Here is a 23,902-nt window from a genome sequence, read left to right on the forward strand (position 1 = left end):
CTCACCAGTATGTCATCTCTCATGTCTGACAAGATGTGATTTCTGCCCAAAACATTTCCCACACTCAGCACATGAATAGGGCTTTTCACCAGTATGAGATCTCTCATGTTTGACAAGATGTGATTTCTGCCCAAAACATTTCCCACACTCAGCACATGAATAGGGCTTTTCACCAGTGTGAGATCTCTCATGTGTTACAAGAGCTGATTTCTGTACAAAACATTTCCCACATTCAGCACATGAATAGGGCTTCTCCCCAGTGTGAGATCTCTCATGTGTGACAAGAGCTGATTTATAAGCAAAACTTTTCCCACACTCAGCACATGAATAGGGCTTCTCACCAGTGTGATATCTCTCATGTCTAACAAGCTGGAACAGGAATAAGACCCTCCAGCAGGGGGAGAGCTGTGCTGGGTATAAGACCCCTCAGGGTTAGACAGGTGAGGGGAGTCTGGGGGAATATTTGGGGTCACCAGGATATCTGCAGGAGACTCTTGTCCAGTGACCTCATCATCCATTGTACAGTCTGTGGATACAGAGAGATGAGTCTCTGAGAGGTTTCTGATGCCGGGACTCCATGCTGCAAATAGAGAAACATCATCACTTCCTGTTAGAGAATTATGAGGGGAGGAGCAATTATCATTAGGGAGGGTCAGTGAGCTGCTGATAATTCCAAGTTGATGCAGATTAGAAATGGACCAAATGCAGCAGGTGCATAACTTTGCATATAATTAGCATACAATTTGCACCATCTCAGAGATATTGGCATGTCACTGACCATCACTAGTTGTCAGCCTGACAGAGAACTGCAGAAGGTTGTGCTCATTACAGGCAGCCAATACCTTTGGCTTGAGAAAAGTTACACTATATAGGTAATCAGCCCCCTCCAGTGTCTCAGTCCCCAATGTAACCACAATAATTCAGACTAAACAATACTTTGCATCAAAGAGAAATGTATGTGTGCATCAAACACCAAGTTTAACCCTAACAAATCTGGCTTTGCAAATTTTGCTTAATTGGCTATTCATGAGGCATAACTCATGCAAATATGCATTTGCTTTCGCAAGCCCAGCCCTGAGCTCCAAAGCTCGGGGTGACCCATGCTACACTCCTTTCCCATGTGGTGCCCCCAAGTTAATGTGCATGTAGCAGAATGCAATGGACGTTAAGGTAAGTGCCTGTTTTTAATATTGGGAGGTGGGTGCGGACGGCTCTCCCCGGCGCTGGCTACGCTTGGGGGGGTCGCCTGCGCCACCCAGCCTCCTCCTCCGGGGTGCCGCTGTGGTTCCCAGGCAGTGAGAGAGCTTGGGGCCCCGTGGCCCCCCCAGTTGTATGGGGGCATCGGGAAGCCTCCCCGTGGCGCTCCTGGATAGTGCTAATATAGCATGAACTAATTCCCGCAGGGCAACCGCTTTGCGGTATTGGTTTTTGACCCTGCATAGTTTGGCATGCGAAAGCAAATGCATATTTGCCTGAGCATTGCCTCATGAATAGCCAATTAGGGCAGATTTGCAAAGCCAGATTAGTTAGGGTTAAACTTGGTGTTTGAGCACGCATCATTTTCTTGTGGTAAGCTAAACAATACTTTGTCCTTATATTGTAATGCAGTCCCAGCAGGCAAATCCCCGTAAAATCTACAATCATGATGATCCTCAGGCATTGATGAGCTGAGTTGTCCAGCAATGCACATTGGTTGGGCCTGGGAGACGGACTCATAATGACAGTTCTGAGACACTTGGCCGGATGTGGTCCCAGAACATGGACTGTTTACTGTACAGGCACTGCATGCGAGCAGTGCTGCTCAGATACCCCTTTTCAAAATCCGGATTGACCCGGATCCGGATACCCAGATATCAGATCCGGGTCAGATATTAGAGTTCAAAATTTTCCAATCCGAATCCAAACCAGATATCCGACCTCAGTATCCGGCTGGATTCAGATATCTGGATAGAAAAAACGGAAGTGGCCTTTACATTGCTTTAAAAATGTTTTTTAGGGTAAATGAGGCATGTAGCATCATTATTTTTGAAATGGAAACACTCATTGATGATGTGGGGACTTAAAATCCTCCCCCCAAAAAACAAATGGCTGTCAATTAACCACTTGAGGACCGTGGGCTTTACCCCCCTTAAGGACCAGGCACTTTTTTTCCATTCAGACCACTGCAGCTTTCACGGTTTATTGCTCGCTCATACAACCTACCACCTAAATGAATTTTACCTCCTTTTCTTGTCCCTAATACAGCTTTCTTTTGGTGCTATTTGATTGCTGCTGCGATTTTTACTTTTTATTATATTCATCAAAAAAGACATGAATTTTGTCAAAAAATGATATTTTTTACTTTCTGTGCTGACATTTTTCAAATAAAGTAAAATTTCTGTATACATGCAGCGCGAAAAATGTGGACAAACATGTTTTTGATAAAAAAAAACCATTCAGTGTATATTTATTGGTTTGGGTAAAAGTTATGGAGTTTACAAACTATGGTGCAAAAAGTGAATTTTCCCATTTTCAAGCATCTATGACTTTTCTGAGCACCTGTCATGTTTCATGAGGGGCTAGAATTCCAGGATAGTACAAATACCCCCCAAATGACCCCATTTTGGAAAGAAGACATCCCAAAGTATTCACTGAGAGGCATGGTGAGTTCATAGAAGATATTATTTTTTGTCACAAGTAAGCGGAAAATTACACTTTGTGACAAAAAAAAATAAAAAAAAAATTTCCATTTCTTCTAACTTGCGACCAAAGAAAAATGGAATCTGCCACGGACTCACCATGAATACCTTGAAGTGTCTACTTTCCAAAATGGGGTCATTTGTGGGGTGTGTTTACTGTCCTTGCATTTTGGGGGGTGCTAATTTGTAAGCACCCCTGTAAAGCCTAAAGGTGCTCATTGGACTTTGGGCCCCTTAGCACAGTTAGGCTGCAAAAAAGTGCCACACATGTGGTATTGCCATACTTAGTAGAAGTAGTATAATGTGTTTTGGGGTGTATTTTTACACATACCCATGCTGGGTGGGAGAAATATCTCTGTAAATGACAATTTTTTCATTTTTTTTACACACAATTGTCCATTTACAGAGAGATTTCTCCCACTCATCATGGGTATGTGTAAAAATACACCCCAAAACACATTATACTACTTCTCCTGAGTACGGCGATACCACCTGTGTGGCACTTTTTTGCACCCTAACTGCGCTAAGGGGCCCAAAGTCCAATGAGTACCTTTAGGATTTCACAGGTCATTTTGAGAAATTTCGTTTCAAGACTACTCCTCACGGTTTAGGGCCCCTAAAATGCCAGGACAGTATAGGAACCCCACAAGTGACCCCATTTTAGAAAGAAGACACCCCAAGGTATTTCGTTAGTAGTACGGTGAGTCCATAGAAGATTTTATTTTTTGTCACAAGTTAGTGGAAAATGACACTTTGTGAAAAAACCCAATAAAAATCAATTTCCGCTAACTTGTGACAAAAAAATAAAATCTTCTATGAACTCACCATACTACTAACGGAATACCTTGGGGTGTCTTCTTTCTAAAATGGGGTCATTTGTGGGGTTCCTATACTGTCCGGGCATTTTAGGGGCCCTAAACCGTGAGGAGTAGTCTTGAAACAAAATTTCTCAAAATGACCTGTGAAATTCTAAAGGTACTCATTGGACTTTGGGACCCTTAGCGCAGTTAGGGTGCAAAAAAAGTGCCACACATGTGGTATCGCCGTACTCGAGAGAAGTAGTACAATGTGTTTTGGGGTGTATTTTTACACATACCCATGCTGGGTGGGAGAAATAACTCTGTAAATGGACAATTGTGTGTAAAAAAATCAAAAGATTGTCATTTACAGAGGTATTTCTCCCACCCAGCATGGGTATGTGTAAAAATACACCCCAAAACACATTATACTACTTCTCTCGAGTACGGCGATACCACATGTGTGGCACTTTTTTGCACCCTAACTGCGCTAAGGGGCCCAAAGTCCAATGAGTACCTTTAGGATTTTTACAGGTCATTTTTGTTTCAAGACTACTCCTCACGGTTTAGGGCCCCTAAAATGCCAGGGCAATATAGGAACCCCACTAATGACCCCATTTTAGAAAGAAGACACCCCAAGGTATTCCATTAGGAGTATGGTGAGTTCATAGAAGTTTTTATTTTTTTGTCACAAGTTAGCGGAAATTGATTTTAATTGTTATTTTTCACAAAGTGTCATTTTCCGCTAACTTGTGACAAAAAATAAAATCTTCTATGAACTCACCATACTCCTAATGGAATACCTTGGGGTGTCTTCTTTCTAAAATGGGGTCATTAGTGGGGTTCCTATACTGCCCTGGCATTTTAGGGGCCCTAAACCGTGAGGAGTAGTCTTGAAACAAAAATGACCCGTGAAATCCTAAAGGCACTCATTGGACTTTGGGCCCCTTAGCGTACTTATGGTGTAAAAAAAGTGCCACACATGTGGTACCGCCGTACTCAGGAGAAGTAGTATAATGTGTTTTGGGGTGTATTTTTATATCTCTGTAAATGACAAGTGTTTCATTTTTTTTACACACAATTGTCCATTTACAGAGATATTTCTCCCACCCAGCATGGGTATGTGTAAAAATACACCCCAAAACACATTATACTACTTTTCCTGAGTACAGCGGTACCACATGTGTGACACTTTTTTGCAGCCTAGGTGCGCTAAGGGGTCCAACGTCCTATTCACAGGTCATTTTGAGGCATTTGTTTTCTAGACTACTCCTCACGGTTTAGGGCCCCTAAAATGCCAGGGCAGTATAGGAACCCCACAAATGACCCCATTCTAGAAAGAAGACACCCAAAGGTATTTCGTTAGGAGTATGGTGAGTTCATAGAAGAATTTATTTTTTGTCACAAGTTAGTGAAAAATGACACTTTGTGAAAAAAAAACAATAAAAATCAATTTCCGCTAACTTTTGACAAAAAATAAAATCTTCTATGAACTCGTCATACACCTCACAGAATACCTTGGGGTGTCTTTTTTCTAAAATGGGGTCACTTGTGGGGTTCCTATACCGCCCTGGCATTTTACGGGCCCAAAACCGTGAGTAGTCTGGAAACCAAGTGTTTCAAAATGACTGTTCAGGGGTATAAGCATCTGCAAATTTTGATGACAGGTGGTCTATGAGGGGGCGAATTTTGTGGAACCAGTTATAAGCAGGGTGGCCTTTTAGATGACAGGTTGTATTGGGCCTGATCTGATGGATAGGAGTGCTAGGGGGGTGACAGGAGGTGATTGATGGGTGTCTCAGGGGGTGGTTAGAGGGGAAAGCAATGCACTGGCGAGGTGATCAGGGCTGGGGTCTGAGGATGTGGGCGGGTGATTGAGTGCCCTAGGGGCAGATAGGGGTCTAATCTGATAGGTAGCAGTGACAGGGGGTGATTGATGGGTAATTAATGGGTGTTAGGGGTAGGGAACAGATGTAAACACTGCACTTGGGAGGTGATCTGATGTCGGATCTGCAGGCGATCTATTGGTGTGGGTGGGTGATCAGATTGCCCGCAAGGGGCAGGTTATTGACAGGTGATCTGTGGGTTATTACAGGGAAGAAGAGATGTAAATATTGCACTGGCGAATTGATAAGAGGGTCTGAGGACAATCTGAGCATGAAGGCGGGTGATTGGGTGCCCACAAGGGGCAGATTAGGGTCTGATCTGATGGGTAACAGTGGCAGGTGGTGATAGGGGGTGATTGATGGGTGATTGATGGGTAATTATTGGGTGTTTAGGGTAGAGAACAGATGTAAACACTGCACTTGGGAGGTGATCGGACATCGGATCTGCAGGCGATCTATTGGTGTGGGTGGGTGATCAGATTGCCCGCAAGGGGCAGGTTAGGGGCTGATTGATGGGTGGCAGTGACAGGGGGTGATTGATAGGTGGCAGTGACAGGGGGTGATTGATGGGTGATTGATAGGTGATTGACAGGTGATTGACAGGTAATCAGTGGGATATTACAGGGAAGAACAGATGTAAATATTGCACTGGCGAATTGATAAGGGGGGGTCTGAGGGCAATCTGAGCGTGAAGGCGGGTGATTGGGTGCCCGCAAGAAGCAGATTAGGGTCTGATCTGATGGGTAACAGTGACAGGTGGTGATAGGGGGTGATTGATGGGTGATTGATGGGTAATTAGTGGGTGTTTAGGGTAGAGAACAGATGTAAACACTGCACTTGGGAGGTGATCGGACGTCGGATCTGCGGGCGATCTATTGGTGTGGGTGGGTGATCAGGTTGCCCGCAAGGGGCAGGTTAGGGGCTGATTGATGGGTGGCAGTGACAGGGGGTGATTGATGGGTGGCAGTGACAGGGGGTGATTGATGGGTGATTGATAGGTGATTGACAGGTAATCAGTGGGTTATTACAGGGAACAACAGAAGTAAATATTGCACTGGCGAATTGATAAGGGGGGGTCTGAGGGCAATCTGAGCGTGTAGGCGGGTGATTGGGTGCCCGCAAGGGGCAGATTAGGGTCTGATCTGATGGGTAACAGTAGGTGTGCTAGGGGGTGACAGGAGGTGATTGATGGGTGTCTCAAGGTGTGATTAGAGGGGGGAATAGATGCAAGCAATGCACTGGCGAGGTGATCAGGGCTGGGGTCTGAGGGTGTGGGCGGGTGATTGAGTGCCCTAGGGGCAGATAGGGGTCTAATCTGATAGGTAGCAGTGACAGGGGGTGATTGATGGGTAATTAGTGGGTGTTTAGGGTATAGAACAGATGTAAACACTGCACTTGGGAGGTGATCTGACGTCGGATCTGCGGGCGATCTATTGGTGTGGGTGGGTGATCAGATTGCCCGCAAGGGGCAGGTTAGGGGCTGATTGATGGGTGGCAGTGACAGGGGGTGATTGATGGGTGATTAATGGGTGATTGATGGGTGATTGACAGGTGATTGACAGGTGATTGACAGGTGATCAGGGGGATAGATGCATACAGTACACAGGGGGGGGGGGTGTCTGGGGGGGGGGGTCTGGGGAGAATCTGAGGGGTGGGGGGGGTGATCAGGAGGGGGGGGGGGTGATCAGGAGGTATGGGGTAAAAAAAATAGCGTTGACAGATAGTGACAGGGAGTAATTGATGGGTGATTAGGGGGGTGATTGGGTGCAAACAGGGGTCTGGGGGGTGGGCAGGGGGGGGTCTGAGGGGTGCTGTGGGCGATCTGGGGCAGGGGGGGGGGGGGAATCAGTGTGCTTGGGTGCGACATAGGGTGGCTGCAGCCTGCCCTGGTGGTCCCTCGGACATTGGGACCACCAGGGCAGGAGGCAGCCCGTATAATAAACTTTGTAAACATTACAAAGTGTATTATACACTTTGTATGCGGCGATCCGGGTGCTAGTAACCCGCCGGCGCTTCCGAACGGCCGGAGGGTTACAGCGCAAGGGGGCGGAGTCCAGGGCAGGCGGCCAATCGAATGACGCGATCGCGCCGCTCATGCCCTTACAAGGACCGCCGCCATTTGTCAATACGGCGGTCCTTGCGGGGTCCACTTCCCGGCCGCCAATTGTCTATACGGCGGTCGGGAAGTGGTTAACATCAGGCCTAGGTTCCAGACAGCGGTCGTGCAGCCCACATTGTGTCCAAACTCCAACCGCGCAACTGGGACATGACAGTTTTCAGCCAAGACACCTCCAAAAAATTACGCAGCAATTGTGTTTTGGGTTAAATATAGGTGGTATCAGCACAGCAGGCCTGGCCCCTGGTGGTGGGAGCAGCAAAGGCAGCAGGAGCAGGGCAATGCAGCAGCAGTAGCAGCAGGTGTAACATGTGCCAGAAGCATGCCGCACGTGGCACTTGGCACATGGCACTTGGCTTGTGTCACTTGGCACGTGTCACGTAGCACTTGGCATGTGACACGTGCCAAGTGACACGTGCCAAGGGCCAAGTGCCACGTGCCGAGTGACAGTCAGACAGCAGAGGAGAAGACACTAACTGTCACACTGGCACTGCTCAGCAGCACAGCAGTTCTGTAGTAAGCTAACACAGTAGTACTACTACTCTAACAACTACTAGCACTGACTGCAGTACTACAGTACTAACTACACAATAACACAGTAATCCTATTCCCTAATCCCTAACCTATACTGTAGCTAGCTAAGGCTAATAGCTGGCCAGCAGGCAGCAGCTGGCCTGGTCTGTGCACAGCACACACACAGACACATAGCAGCTGCAGCAGCCCTGCAGCACAGCACACACTCTGACTGTCACACAATGAAATCAAGCTAATTAACAATACAACAATAGTGTAGTGATAGTGAAGGGGTTAATCACTGAAAAGCTTTAGGTTTATCACTGTATACAGCACTGCTAGGCCAGCAGCACTGCAGCATGTCTCTCAGTGACTGAGCAGTCACACAGGACGATATTTCTCATCATGGCACCCACAGGGGGATGGCCAGGGTTCCCTTCTGTGATTGGGGGCCAGGGCTTAGGCTGGGAGCCCTCTGATTGGCTCAATGAGGTCAGGTGGGGCTGGCCAAGGTTCCCTTCTGTGATTGGTTGCTAGGGCTTCTGCTGGGAGCCCTCTGATTGGCTAAGTGATGTCATCTCCTTAGTTACAGTATTCGGATCCGGATATCCGCCTGATATCCGCGGATATCCGGGGTATGCGACCAAATATCCGCAGATAGCTATCCAGGTTTGAAAAAAAAATCCAGAATCCGAATCCGAATCGGATAGCTGAAAAAAGGTCAGATATCTGGGTTGCCCGGATATCCGGAATCTGGATGAGCAGCACTGCATGCGAGTGCAATTCTGTGTATCTCTGCTATACTGGTGGATTTACACTATGTGGGCATTGTGCTGAGTTTACAGTAATGTGGATATGAAGTTATGCAATGCTAAGGACTCTGAGGGCCGGATCTGCAGCTTTATATATAGATGTTTATTTCTGCCCAATATTCTGGTGATCTGATTGTTTATCCTGGTGTAGCCGGCTGTGGTACTACATTGGTATTGGCACTATAGTTGGCTGAAGCTGGTACACGGTGGTCACTACTATTGTGGGCGGAGCTGCCCTGTCACTTAGTCACTCCTGGGGGTCAGTGACAGCGCCTCCTATTCTACAACATTCTGCACCATCATTTGTTTATATTTCCAGCTTCCCACCTGAGGAGTAACAACAGTGAGATTGTGCAGCAACGTTCTGTACAACAGATGTCTACAGGGAATCAGCCACACTGAGGATCCTCATAATGGCTGATTATACTGGGATTCCTCTGCAAGAAACTTCCATTGTCTCTATGTGATTATCAGATGATGGGGGATCTAGGTGGGCAATCCTGGGAATAAAGAGGACCTGTACATCTCTCTGGTGGGTTCCTGTTACTGGATACATCTGTAGGAAACACACACACTGACTGAATACCTTGTCTCTATGTGTTTATCAGATGATGGGGGACCTAGGTGGGCAATCCTGGGAATAAAGAGGACCTGTACATCTCTCTGGTGGGTCTCTGTTACTGGATACATCTGTAGGAAACACACACACTGACTGAATACATTGTCTCTATGTGATTATCAGATGATGGGGGATCTAGGTGGACAATCCTGGGAATAAAGAGGACCTGTAGATCTCTCTGGTGGGTTTCTGTTACTGGATACATCTGTAGGAAACACACACACTGACTGAATACATTGTCTCTATGTGATTATCAGATGATGGGGGATCTAGGTGGACAATCCTGGGAATAAAGAGGACCTGTACATCTCTCTGCTGGGTTTCTGTTACTGGATACATCTGTAGGAAACACACACACTGACTGAATACATTGTCTCTATGTGATTATCAGATGATGGGGGATCTAGGTGGGCAATCCTGGGAATAAAGAGGACCTGTACATCTCTCTGGTGGGTTTCTGTTACTGGATACATCTGTAGGAAACACACACACACTGACTGAATACATTGTCTCTATGTGATTATCAGATGATGGGGGATCTAGGTGGACAATCCCGGGAATAAAGAGGACCTGTACCTCTCTCTGGTGGGTTTCTGTTACTGGATACATCTGTAGGAAACACACACACTGACTGAATACATTGTCTCTATGTGATTATCAGATGATGGAGGATCTAGGTGGACAATCCTGGGAATAAAGAGGACCTGTACATCTCTCTGGTGGGTTTCTGTTACTGGATACATCTGTAGGAAACACACACACTGACTGAATACATTGTCTCTATGTGATTATCAGACGATGGGGGATCTAGGTGGGCAATCCTGGGAATAAAGAGGACCTGTACATCTCTCTGCTGGGTTTCTGTTACTGGATACATCTGTAGGAAACACACACACTGACTGAATACATTGTTTCTATGTTTATCAGATGATGGAGGATCTAGGTGGGCAATCCTGGGAATAAAGAGGACCTGTACATCTCTCTGCTGGGTTTCTGTTACTGGATACATCTGTAGGAAACACACACACTGACTGAATACATTGCCTCTATGTGATTATCAGATGATGGGGGATCTAGGTGGACAATCCCGGGAATAAAGAGGACCTGTACCTCTCTCTGGTGGGTTTCTGTTACTGGATACATCTGTAGGAAACACACACACTGACTGAATACATTGTCTCTATGTGATTATCAGACGATGGGGGATCTAGGTGGACAATCCTGGGAATAAAGAGGACCTATACATCTCTCTGGTGCGTCTCTGTTACTGGATACATCTGTAGGAAACACACACACTGACTGAATACATTGTCTCTATGTGATTATCAGATGATGGGGGATCTAGGGGGACAATTGTGGGAATAAAGAGGACCTGTACATCTCTCTGGTGGGTTTCTGTTACTGGATACATCTGTAGGAAACACACACACTGACTGAATACATTGTCTCTATGTGATTATCAGATGATGGGGGATCTAGGTGGGCAATCCTGGGAATAAAGAGGACCTGTACATCTCTCTGGTGGGTTGCTGTTACTGGAGACATCTGTAGGAAACACACACACTGGCTGAATACATTGTCTCTATGTGATTATCAGACGATGGGGGATCTAGGTGGACAATCCTGGGAATAAAGAGGACCTATACATCTCTCTGGTGCGTCTCTGTTACTGGATACATCTGTAGGAAACACACACACTGACTGAATACATTGTCTCTATGTGATTATCAGATGATGGGGGATCTAGGGGGACAATTGTGGGAATAAAGAGGACCTGTACATCTCTCTGGTGGGTTTCTGTTACTGGATACATCTGTAGGAAACACACACACTGACTGAATACATTGTCTCTATGTGATTATCAGATGATGAGGTATCTAGGTGGATAATCCTGGGAATAAAGAGGACCTGTACATCTCTCTGGTGGGTTTCTGTTACTGGATACATCTGTAGGAAACACACACACTGATGGAATACATTGTCTCTATGTGATTATCAGATGATGGGGGATCTAGCTGGACAATCCTGGGAATAAAGAGGACCTGTACATCTCTCGGGTGGGTTTCTGTTACTGGATACATCTGTAGGAAACACACACACTGACTGAATACATTGTCTCTATGTGTTTATCAGATGATGGGGGATCTAGGTGGACAATCCTGGGAATAAAGAGGACCTGTACATCTCTCTGGTGGGTTTCTGTTACTGGATACATCTGTAGGAAACACACACACTGACTGAATACATTGTCTATGTGTTGATCAGATGATGGGGGATCTAGGTGGACAATCCTGGGAATAAAGAGGACCTGTACATCTCTCTGGTGGGTTTCTGTTACTGGATACATCTGTAGGAAACACACACACTGACTGAATACATTGTCTCTATGTGATTATCAGATGATGGGGATCTAGGTGGACAATCCTGGGAATAAAGAGGACCTGTACATCTCTCTGGTGGGTTTCTGTTACTGGATACATCTGTAGGAAACACACACACTGACTGAATACATTGTCTCTATGTGATTATCAGATGATGGGGGATCTAGGTGGACAATCCTGGGAATAAAGAGGACCTGTACATCTCTCTGGTGGGTTTCTGTTACTGGATACATCTGTAGGAGACACACACACTGACTGAATACATTGTCTCTATGTGATTATCAGATGATGGGGGATCTAGGTGGACAATCCTGGGAATAAAGAGGACCTGTACATCTCTCTGGTGGGTTTCTGTTACTGGATACATCTGTAGGAAACACACACACACTGACTGAATACATTGTCTCTATGTGATTATCAGATGATGGAGGATCTAGGTGGACAATCCTGGGAATAAAGAGGACCTGTACATCTCTCTGGTGGGTTTCTGTTACTGGATACATCTGTAGGAAACACACACACTGACTGAATACATTGTCTCTATGTGATTATCAGATGATGGGGGATCTAGGTGGACAATCCTGGGAATAAAGAGGACCTGTACATCTCTCTGGTGGGTTTCTGTTACTGGATACATCTGTAGGAGACACACACACTGACTGAATACATTGTCTCTATGTGATTATCAGATGATGGGGGATCTAGGTGGACAATCCTGGGAATAAAGAGGACCTGTACATCTCTCTGGTGGGTTTCTGTTACTGGATACATCTGTAGGAAACACACACACACTGACTGAATACATTGTCTCTATGTGATTATCAGATGATGGGGGATCTAGGTGGACCCCAAGTACTGCTCTCTGCTTTGTTATAAATGAAAGTCTCCTCTTACCCGGTGATGTGAGGGGCGGCTGATTCTCCATCATGGCGTCCTTGTAGAGGTCCTGCTGTTCTCCTATATACTGCCCCTCCTCCATGGAGAAATAGATAGTGACATCATGACACCTTATAGGAACTAGTGTTGGGCGAACATCTAGATGTTCGGGTTCGGGCCGAACAGGCCGAACATGGCCGCGATGTTCGGGTGTTCGACCCGAACTCCGAACATAATGGAAGTCAATGGGGACCCGAACTTTTGTGGTTTGTAAAGCCTCCTTGCATGCTACATACCCCAAATTTACAGGGTATGTGCACCTTGGGAGTGGGTACAAGAGGAAAAAAAAATTAGCAAAAAGAGCTTATAGTTTTTGAGAAAATCGATTTTAAAGTTTCAAAGGGAAAACTGTCTTTTAAATGCGGGAAATGTCTGTTTTCTTTGCACAGGTAACATGTTTTTTGTCGGCATGCAGTCATAAATGTAATACATATAAGAGGTTCCAGGAAAAGGGACCGGTAATGCTAACCCAGCAGCAGCACACGTGATGGAACAGGAGGAGGGTGGCGCAGGAGGAGAAGAAGGCCACGCTTTGTGAGACACAACAACCCCGGCCTTGCATGAGGGCAAGAAGCGTGCGGATAGCATGCTTTGTACCGCCATGCAGTCATAAATGTAATAAAGATAAGTGGTTCAATAAACAGGGACCACGCGGCAACGCTAACCCAGCAGCAGCAGACGTGATGGAACAGGAGCAGGCGCAGGAGGAGAAGGCCACGCTTTGTGAGACACAACAACCCAGGCCTTGCATGAGGGCAAGAAGCGTGCGGATAGCATGCTTTGTACCGCCATGCAGTCATAAATGTAATAAAGATAAGTGGTTCAATAAACAGGGACCACGCGGCAACGCTAACCCAGCAGCAGCAGACGTGATGGAACAGGAGGAGGCGCAGGAGGAGAAGGCCACGCTTTGTGAGACACAACAACCCAGGCCTTGCATGAGGGCAAGAAGCGTGCGGATAGCATGCTTTGTACCGCCATGCAGTCATAAATGTAATAAAGATAAGTGGTTCAATAAACAGGGACCACGCGGCAACGCTAACCCAGCAGCAGCAGACGTGATGGAACAGGAGCAGGCGCAGGAGGAGAAGGCCACGCTTTGTGAGACACAACAACCCAGGCCTTGCATGAGGGCAAGAAGCGTGCGGATAGCATGCTTTGTACCGCCATGCAGTCATAAATGTAATAAAGATAAGTGGTTCAATAAACAGGGACCACGCGGCAACGCTAACCCAGCAGCAGCAGACGTGATGGAACAGGAGGAGGCGCAGGAGGAGAAGGCCACGCTTTGTGAGACACAACAACCCAGGCCTTGCATGAGGGCAAGAAGCGTCCGGATAGCATGCTTTGTACCGCCATGCAGTCATAAATGTAATAAAGATAAGTGGTTCAATAAACAGGGACCACGCGGCAACGCTAACCCAGCAGCAGCAGACGTGATGGAACAGGAGCAGGCGCAGGAGGAGAAGGCCACGCTTTGTGAGACACAACAACCCAGGCCTTGCATGAGGGCAAGAAGCGTGCGGATAGCATGCTTTGTACCGCCATGCAGTCATAAATGTAATAAAGATAAGTGGTTCAATAAACAGGGACCACGCGGCAACGCTAACCCAGCAGCAGCAGACGTGATGGAACAGGAGCAGGCGCAGGAGGAGAAGGCCACGCTTTGTGAGACACAACAACCCAGGCCTTGCATGTGGACAAAAAGCGTGCGGATATAGCAGCAATGCTTTTTGCCGCCATGCAGTCATAAATGTAATACAGATGAGAGGTTCAATAAACAGGGCCCGGAAACGCAACACCATCCCAGATGTTCATTGGTCATGTTACTTGGTTGGGGTCCTGGAGTGTTGCGTAGTCATTTCCAATCCAGGATTGATTCATTTTAATTTGAGTCAGACGGTCTGCATTTTCTGTAGAGAGGCGGATACGCCGATCTGTGACGATGCCTCCGGCAGCACTGAAACAGCGTTCCGACATAACGCTGGCTGCCGGGCAAGCCAGCACCTCTATTGCGTACATTGCCAGTTCGTGCCAGGTGTCTAGCTTCGATACCCAATAGTTGAAGGGTGCAGATGGATGGTTCGACACAGCTACGCCATCTGACATGTAGTCCTTGACCATCTTCTCCAGGCGATCGGTGTTGGAGGTGGATCTGCACGCTTGCTGTTCAGTGGGCTGCGGCTGCATGGGTGTCAGAAAATTTTCCCACTCCAAGGACACTGCCGATACCATTCCCTTTTGGGTACTAGCTGCGGCTTGCGTTGTTTGCTGCCCTCCTGGTCGTCCTGGGTTTGCGGAAGTCAGTCTGTCTGCGTACAACTGGCTAGAGGAGGGGGAGGATGTCAATCTCCTCTCTAAAGTCTCCACAAGGGCCTGCTGGTATTCTTCCATTTTGACCTGTCTGACTCTTTCTTCAAGCAGTTTTGGAACATTGTGTTTGTACCGTGGATCCAGAAGGGTATAAACCCAGTAATTGGTGTTGTCCAGAATGCGCACAATGCGTGGGTCACGTTCAATGCAGTCTAGCATGAATTGAGCCATGTGTGCCAGAGTCCTACCAGAATCCTCATCATCCTCTTGTGAGCGTTGTGATAGTTGTTGTGATGCATCATAGTCGTCACCTTCCTCCTGGTCTGCTTCTGCTGACCATTCGCGTTGAATTGTGGAAGTCCAACGTGCACCGCTCTGGCCCTCGTCAGTGGTGGCATGAAATTCCTGCTCCAACTCCAGCTGTTCCTCCTCCTCTTCTTCGTCATAGCTGCTGGGGCCAGCGTTCCCTGAGGCGGATGGCCTGATGTTGGTACCATCACGCTGATCGTTTTCTCCTTCAGATTCCCCCAGTTGCATCATGACAGCTGTTTCCTTGATTTTTAACATCGACCTCTTCAGTAAACACAGCAGTGGTATGGTAATGCTGACTGAAGAGTTGTCACTGCTCACAAGCAACGTGGATTGCTCAAAATTTTGGAGGACTTGGCAGAGGTCCAACATGTTGGCCCAATCGGATCCACAGAAGCTTGGCAGCTGGCCGGATGCGCCTCGGTACTGCGCCGTCATGTACTGGACCACTGCACTCTTCTGCTCGCAAAAGCGGGCTAGCATGTGCAGCGTAGAATTCCAGCGCGTAGGGACATCACACAGCAAGCGATGGTGGGGGAGATTGAAGCGCTCCTGCATCTTGGCGAGTGCCCCCGAAGCAGTACTGGAATTTCTACAATGTTTGGACACTCGACGCACCTTCAACAGCAGATCGGGCACGCCTGGGTATGTCCTCAGGAACCGCTGAACTACTAGGTTCATCACGTGCGCCAGGCAAGGGATGTGTGTCAGCTTAGCCAACCTTAAAGCGCGAATGAGATTACTCCCATTATCACACACAACCATGCCCGGTTTCAGGTCCAGCGGTGCCAGCCACAAATCCGTCTGTTCCTTTATTCCCCTCCAAATTTCCTCCCCTGTGTGCTGCTTATCCCCAAGGCAGATTAGCTTCAGCAACGCTTGCTGACGCATGCCAACAGCTGTGCTGCACTGCTTCCACGATCCTACTGCTGCTGGGTTAGCGTTTCCGGATGAGGTACAGCTTTGAGATGCGTTGGAGGAGAAGGAGTCAGAGAAGTAGGTGCTGCTGTTATCCAGTGGGAGGGACGGCGGTGCAGCTGTTTGTGGCGTGGGCAACACCCGTGCCGTAGCAGGTGAGGAATCGCTGCCAGGCTCCACAAGGTTCACCCAGTGCGCGGTAAGGGAGATGTATCGACCCTGGCCGAACGCACTCGTCCAGGTGTCAGTGGTGAGGTGAACCTTGCAGGCAACGGCATTCTTCAAGCTTCGGGTTATTTTGCTGACCACGTGCTCATGCAACTCAGGCACTGCAGAGCGTGCAAAGTGGTAGCGGCTGGGAACCACGTAACGTGGGATGGCCACTGACATCATGCCCTTGAAGCTGTTTGTCTCCACCAATCGATATGGCAGCATTTCGCAGGCCAGAAGCTTGGCTATGCTGGCTGTTACTGCCACGGCCCGGGGGTCATTTGCTGGCAATTTCCTCTTGCGCTCAAACATCTCCGACACAGACAACTGAACCGTAGCGCTGCACACGGAAGGGCTGTTGGTTGTTGTGTTTGATGAACACTGGGAGACCTCAAGAGCACTACTCCGGAAAGTGACAGTGTCAGCGTCGTCTGATGTTTGTGAATGTTGTGAACCACGCAATGGCTGGGCTACTGCTGCTGCTGAGGCGGGTCTGGTGGTGAGTCTGGTGAACCCAAGGGAGGCAGTGTTGTTTCTGGTACCCTGTCCTGACGCGTTTGCCCAAAGAGTGGGATGTTTGGATAGCATGTGACGGCTCATGCTGGTGGTGGAGAGGTTGTTAATATTTTTCCCCCTGCTCAGGCGGGTCTTGCACACCTTGCAAATCGCCATGGTAACATCCTCAGTGCAGTCTTCAAAGAAAGCCCAGACTTTGGAGCACCTGCCTCCTTGCTGGCGATTTCTGTTTGCTCCTCTTTTGCCTCTCACTTGAACTTCCACGCTTGTGGTGCCTGAAATTGCGCGCCGCCTACCTTGTGGCACAAGGCGAACTCGTGCAGCAGTGTGTTCTTCAACAGACTCATCTGTGCTGCTGCTACGACGGCGATGTTCTCGTTCACAAACAAAATCTGGGTCTCTGTCCACATTGTCCATACCCTCCTCTTCCATCTCCTCAAACTCGTCATATGTCATTGTGGGCCACCGCCGTGGAGTAGAGCTCCCCACAACAACCTCTGCGCAGCACACTCCAACGTCGTCTTCCAGATCTTGTCGGCCGACCTCCTGCAATTGCAACCCCTCCTGCCCAAATTGCTCTGGGATTTGGGTTTCCGAGTCCTCTTCGGACTCGCCTTGTATTTCAGTGCGCGGTGCATTTCCCACAGTTAACGGTTGTGAATCCAGGCACAACATTTCTGGCTGTTCCTCCATTGACCTTTGAAAGGTGGAAGTTTGTTGGGCTGGGAATAGCTCCTGCGAATACCCCATTGTGTCCTGAGGTAATTCATCGGACTGGTTATCTGGCAGTTGTGTGCGTGGTGTCGCTGCCGGTTGTGTCAGCTTTGTGCCCACTGGCTCCTTGTAACTGGCTGAGGACTCGGACCTCGTGCGTGATGTGCTGGTGCTGCTTAACCCACTGCTGGACGCTTGAGAGGTCATCCAAGTAATTATCTGGTCCTGTTCTTTTGGATTTGTGAGGGTTGTTGTCCTGGACAACATGGGCGGTATTGAGTGGGTTTTCTTGGGTGCTCCCCTGTGGCCTGTACGTGAACCGTCAGGGGAAACACCTCTTCCCTTGCCCCTCCCTCTTTCACCGGATTTCTTCCTCATTTCACTTATCCTTACAGTACACGCTGACTGGCAGCAGTACAGTGGCAGTACAGAAATGCTATACAGTACCACTATTCCCAGCAGCGACACAGAGCACAATGCTATACAGTGACGGGTGAGCGGTGTACCACTATTCCCAGCAGCGACACAGAGCACAATGCTATACAGTGACGGGTGAGCGGTGTACCACTATTCCCAGCAGCGACACAGAGCACAATGCTATACAGTGGCGAACGAGCGGTGTACCACTATTCCCAGCAGACACAGAACAGTACACAGAATGCTATATAGTGTGGCTGAACGAGCGGTGTACCACTATTCCCAGCAGACACAGAACAGTACACAGAATGCTATATAGTGTGGCTGAACGAGCGGTGTACTACTGTTCCCAGCAGACACAGAACAGTACACAGAATGCTATATAGTGTGGCTGAACGAGCGGTGTACTACTGTTCCCAGCAGACACAGAACAGTACACAGAATGCTATATAGTGTGGCTGAACGAGCGGTGTACTACTGTTCCCAGCAGACACAGAACAGTACACAGAATGCTATATAGTGTGGCTGAACGAGCGGTGTACCACTGTTCCCAGCAGACACAGAACAGTACACAGAATGCTATATAGTGTGGCTGAACGAGCGGTGTACCACTGTTCCCAGCAGACACAGAACAGTACACAGAATGCTATATAGTGTGGCTGAACGAGCGGTGTACCACTATTCCCAGCAGACACAGAACAGTACACAGAATGCTATATAGTGTGGCTGAACGAGCGGTGTACTACTGTTCCCAGCAGACACAGAACAGTACACAGAATGCTATATAGTGTGGCTGAACGAGCGGTGTACTACTGTTCCCAGCAGACACAGAACAGTACACAGAATGCTATATAGTGTGGCTGAACGAGCGGTGTACCACTATTCCCAGCAGACACAGAACAGTACACAGAATGCTATATAGTGTGGCTGAACGAGCGGTGTACTACTGTTCCCAGCAGACACAGAACAGTACACAGAATGCTATATAGTGTGGCTGAACGAGCGGTGTACTACTGTTCCCAGCAGACACAGAACAGTACACAGAATGCTATATAGTGTGGCTGAACGAGCGGTGTACTACTGTTCCCAGCAGACACAGAACAGTACACAGAATGCTATATAGTGTGGCTGAACGAGCGGTGTACTACTGTTCCCAGCAGACACAGAACAGTACACAGAATGCTATATAGTGTGGCTGAACGAGCGGTGTACCACTATTCCCAGCAGACACAGAACAGTACACAGAATGCTATATAGTGTGGCTGAACGAGCGGTGTACTACTGTTCCCAGCAGACACAGAACAGTACACAGAATGCTATATAGTGTGGCTGAACGAGCGGTGTACTACTGTTCCCAGCAGACACAGAACAGTACACAGAATGCTATATAGTGTGGCTGAACGAGCGGTGTACTACTGTTCCCAGCAGACACAGAACAGTACACAGAATGCTATATAGTGTGGCTGAACGAGCGGTGTACCACTGTTCCCAGCAGACACAGAACAGTACACAGAATGCTATATAGTGTGGCTGAACGAGCGGTGTACCACTGTTCCCAGCAGACACAGAACAGTACACAGAATGCTATATAGTGTGGCTGAACGAGCGGTGTACCACTATTCCCAGCAGACACAGAACAGTACACAGAATGCTATATAGTGTGGCTGAACGAGCGGTGTACTACTGTTCCCAGCAGACACAGAACAGTACACAGAATGCTATATAGTGTGGCTGAACGAGCGGTGTACTACTGTTCCCAGCAGACACAGAACAGTACACAGAATGCTATATAGTGTGGCTGAACGAGCGGTGTACCACTATTCCCAGCAGACACAGAACAGTACACAGAATGCTATATAGTGTGGCTGAACGAGCGGTGTACTACTGTTCCCAGCAGACACAGAACAGTACACAGAATGCTATATAGTGTGGCTGAACGAGCGGTGTACTACTGTTCCCAGCAGACACAGAACAGTACACAGAATGCTATATAGTGTGGCTGAACGAGCGGTGTACTACTGTTCCCAGCAGACACAGAACAGTACACAGAATGCTATATAGTGTGGCTGAACGAGCGGTGTACTACTGTTCCCAGCAGACACAGAACAGTACACAGAATGCTATATAGTGTGGCTGAACGAGCGGTGTACCACTATTCCCAGCAGACACAGAACAGTACACAGAATGCTATATAGTGTGGCTGAACGAGCGGTGTACTACTGTTCCCAGCAGACACAGAACAGTACACAGAATGCTATATAGTGTGGCTGAACGAGCGGTGTACTACTGTTCCCAGCAGACACAGAACAGTACACAGAATGCTATATAGTGTGGCTGAACGAGCGGTGTACTACTGTTCCCAGCAGACACAGAACAGTACACAGAATGCTATATAGTGTGGCTGAACGAGCGGTGTACCACTGTTCCCAGCAGACACAGAACAGTACACAGAATGCTATATAGTGTGGCTGAACGAGCGGTGTACCACTGTTCCCAGCAGACACAGAACAGTACACAGAATGCTATATAGTGTGGCTGAACGAGCGGTGTACTACTGTTCCCAGCAGTGACACACAATGACTGGGGGGGACCCTGGCTAGCGTGGCTGGAGCGCGAACTACCCTGCCTGCCTACCCAAAGCTAAACCCACAGACAAATGGCGGAGATATGACGTGGTTCGGGTATTTATTTACCCGAACCACGTGACAGTTCGGCCAATCAGAGCGCGTTCGGGTCCGAACCACGTGACCCGTTCGGCCAATCACAGCGCTAGCCGAACGTTCGGGGAACGTTCGGCCATGCGCTCTTAGTTCGGCCATATGGCCGAACGGTTTGGCCGAGCACCGTCAGGTGTTCGGCCGAACTCGAACATCACCCGAACAGGGTGATGTTCTGCAGAACCCGAACAGTGGCGAACACTGTTCGCCCAACACTAATAGGAACCTGACACACAGAATAATAAAGTCACCACCCTGACACACACTTGCTGTTACTGGATAATGTCCCATAGTTCCCAGCATCACTCACCTCTCCCGTCAGCAGCTCAATCATCTTCCTGGTGATTTCTAGAATTTTCTGCTTGTTATCTTTCTCAAATATCAGGGAGTGAGATGGGGACACCACGATGGTCACATGATCACCAGACTTCACTGGAGGAAATCTCTGTAGAGAGATCAACAATAATATCACATCACCTCCCAGACTCCTCCTCACTTGTCCATTCACCTGTGTGTTATATTACTAGAGATAAGAGTGATGTCATGTGACCTCCCAGAATCCCCCTCACCTCTCCAGTCACCTGTGTATTATATTACTAGAGATAAGAGTGATGTCATGTGACCTCCCAGAATCCCCCTCACCTCTCCAGTCAGCAGACAGATGATCTCCCGGGTGAGGTTGAATATCCTCTCGGTCATGTGACTCTGGTCCTCCTCCATCCTCAGTGATGTGGTCATGTGATCCATTAAGGATGCTGCTGCCTTTGGAAAGATAATAACGGGAGGATAACCAAGGTTATACAGCTGTCAGTGGTGAAACTACAGATACAGGACCCCCTCCTCCCCCCAGCACTCCCCACTGCTGTCACTTGTGGGTGGTGGGGCCATGCAGAGTATTGCAGGAAAGCATAATAAGCTGGTTTATAGCTACCTGTGCACTATACTCACAGCGTGCTGCAGTCCTGTCCTCCCTCTGCCTCCTCTCCAGCTCGCCTTCTCTCCTCACATCCCCCTCCCACTGTTACCATTCCTGTGATGTTACAGCAGTGCTGGTAGTGGTGGATGGATGAGGATATGTGGAGAGGCGGAGACTGAGGCAACCCCTCCCACTGTTACCATTCCTGTGATGTTACAGCAGTGCTGGGAGTGGTAGATGGATGAGGATATGAGGAGAGGCGGAGACTGAGGCAACCCCTCCCACTGTTACCATTCCTGTGATGTTACAGCAGTGCTGGGAGTGGTAGATGGATGAGGATATGAGGAGAGGCGGAGACTGAGGCATCCCCTCCCACTGTTACCATTCCTGTGATGTTACAGCAGTGCCGGCAGTGGTAGATGGATGAGGATATGAGGAGAGGCAGAGACTAATGGGAGCAGAGGACTGGAGCACACAGTGACAGCTAGCTATAAATGAATGTAAATCCTTCCTCTTACAAGGCGTTACATTAATCTAGGCAGGATTACAGCATGGACAAGCATTTTGGTTGCCTCTTGTGAGAGGAAGGGACGGATTCTGCGAATGGTTTTGAGATGGAAGTAGCAGGAGGTAGTTAATGTGTTGATATGTGGTGTAAAGGAGAGCTCAGAGTCCAGAATTTACCCCGGACAGTGAGCTTCAGGACTTGAGGTTATTGTGTGTTTTCTGCATTGCTGGTGACTATGGGAGGTGGAACAGAGAGCGAAAGTGGAAATATCACAATCTCTGTTGTTTCTTTTTCATGTTAATGGGATGACATGAATGTAGATACAGCAGATAGACAATTGGGGACATTTGACAGTAACGTAGAGAGGTTGAGGGCAGAAAAATACATTTGGGGGTCATCAGCATAGAGGTAATACATTTTAATTCAGGATGATACCATTTAGGGGTGGGACAACGAATCCTGCGAATCCACGAATCCCTCGAATATTAGGAAATATTCGAGATTCGTGGATTCGAATCCCGATGGCATTTTCCACTATACGAATCCGCCGAATCCCGACGCTCGCACTCGTCCTCCTCCGACCTCCTCCGACACCCCCCCCCCCCGCGCCTTCTCCTCCCGCCCGCATACTGTATCAACTCACCTATCCATAGTGGAGCGCAGAGCGGCAGACCTCTCGCTGACTTCCTGGTTCCCCCTAGTGACCGGCTCTTACAATGACGTCATCAGTAAGAGCCGGTCCGGCCACTAGAGGGAACAGGGAAGTAACGAAGAGGTCTGCCGCTCTGCGCTCCACGGGAAAGGTGAGTAGATTCTTATGCAGGGGTGAGCGAAGGAGGCACGGGGGACGGAGGGGGCCATGGGGGGGTTGGCGGTGAGCGGAGGAGGCACGGGGTGGGGGGGGGCAGGGGGGTTCTACCTACCTACCTACCTACCTACAGGCAACTATACCTACCTACAGGCCACTATACCTACCTACCTACCGGCCACTATCCTTACCTACCTACAGGCCGCTATACCTACCTACCTACCTACAGGCCGCTATACCTACCTACCTACAGGCCCCTATACCTACCTAAAGGCCCCTATACCTACCTAAAGACCCCCTATACGTACCTACCTACCTAAAGGCCTCCGGGTTTCCCCGTCTCAGCGCTGGTATTGTCCGTCTTCCGTGTTAGAGTGGTAAAAGCGAGTGAAACGCTTGGTGAGCAGGGGATTGAAGGGGGGAGTGTGACCTCCGTTCCTGCATGCGGTGTCTTTATCCTGAACACAGTGTGTGTGATATTATGCACAGGGTGTACAAGTGTTTTGGGTTTACCCGCTATGTGCCTGCCTCTTCCCGATACAGGTCTTCATAACACTGCATAGCAATTAACTCCAGAAGCGCTGCTGTGAACTGTTTTGCTACCTACCTACATACCTACCTATAATTAAGGCCCATATACCCTACTACCTATACTGAAGGTCCCTTTACCTACCTACCTACCTACCTAAAGGCCCTTATACCTACCTACCTACCACCTACCTATACTTAAGGCCCTATACCCTGCTACCTATACTGAAGGTCCCTTTACCTACCTACCTACTTACCTATACTGAAGGCACATGTACCTTACTACCTAT

General features: G+C 48.4%; 1 protein-coding gene across 1 annotated transcript in view; it reads right to left on the reverse strand.

Moving 5' to 3' along the window:
- Positions 1 to 415: 415 nt before the first annotated feature.
- Positions 416 to 23,902, reverse strand: part of LOC137535545 (uncharacterized) — a 55,999-nt gene continuing 32,512 nt past the window's right edge. Inside the window, exons 5-7 of the mRNA XM_068257378.1 lie at positions 21,495 to 21,614; positions 21,163 to 21,297; positions 416 to 580 (exon numbers count right to left, since the gene is read on the reverse strand). Of these exons, the coding sequence (XP_068113479.1) occupies positions 470 to 580; positions 21,163 to 21,297; positions 21,495 to 21,614 (366 nt within the window). The 3' untranslated portion in view covers positions 416 to 469. The remainder of the gene's footprint in view (positions 581 to 21,162; positions 21,298 to 21,494; positions 21,615 to 23,902) is intronic.

Source organism: Hyperolius riggenbachi, chromosome 10 (assembly GCF_040937935.1).
Source record: "Hyperolius riggenbachi isolate aHypRig1 chromosome 10, aHypRig1.pri, whole genome shotgun sequence".
NCBI lineage: Eukaryota > Metazoa > Chordata > Amphibia > Anura > Hyperoliidae > Hyperolius > Hyperolius riggenbachi.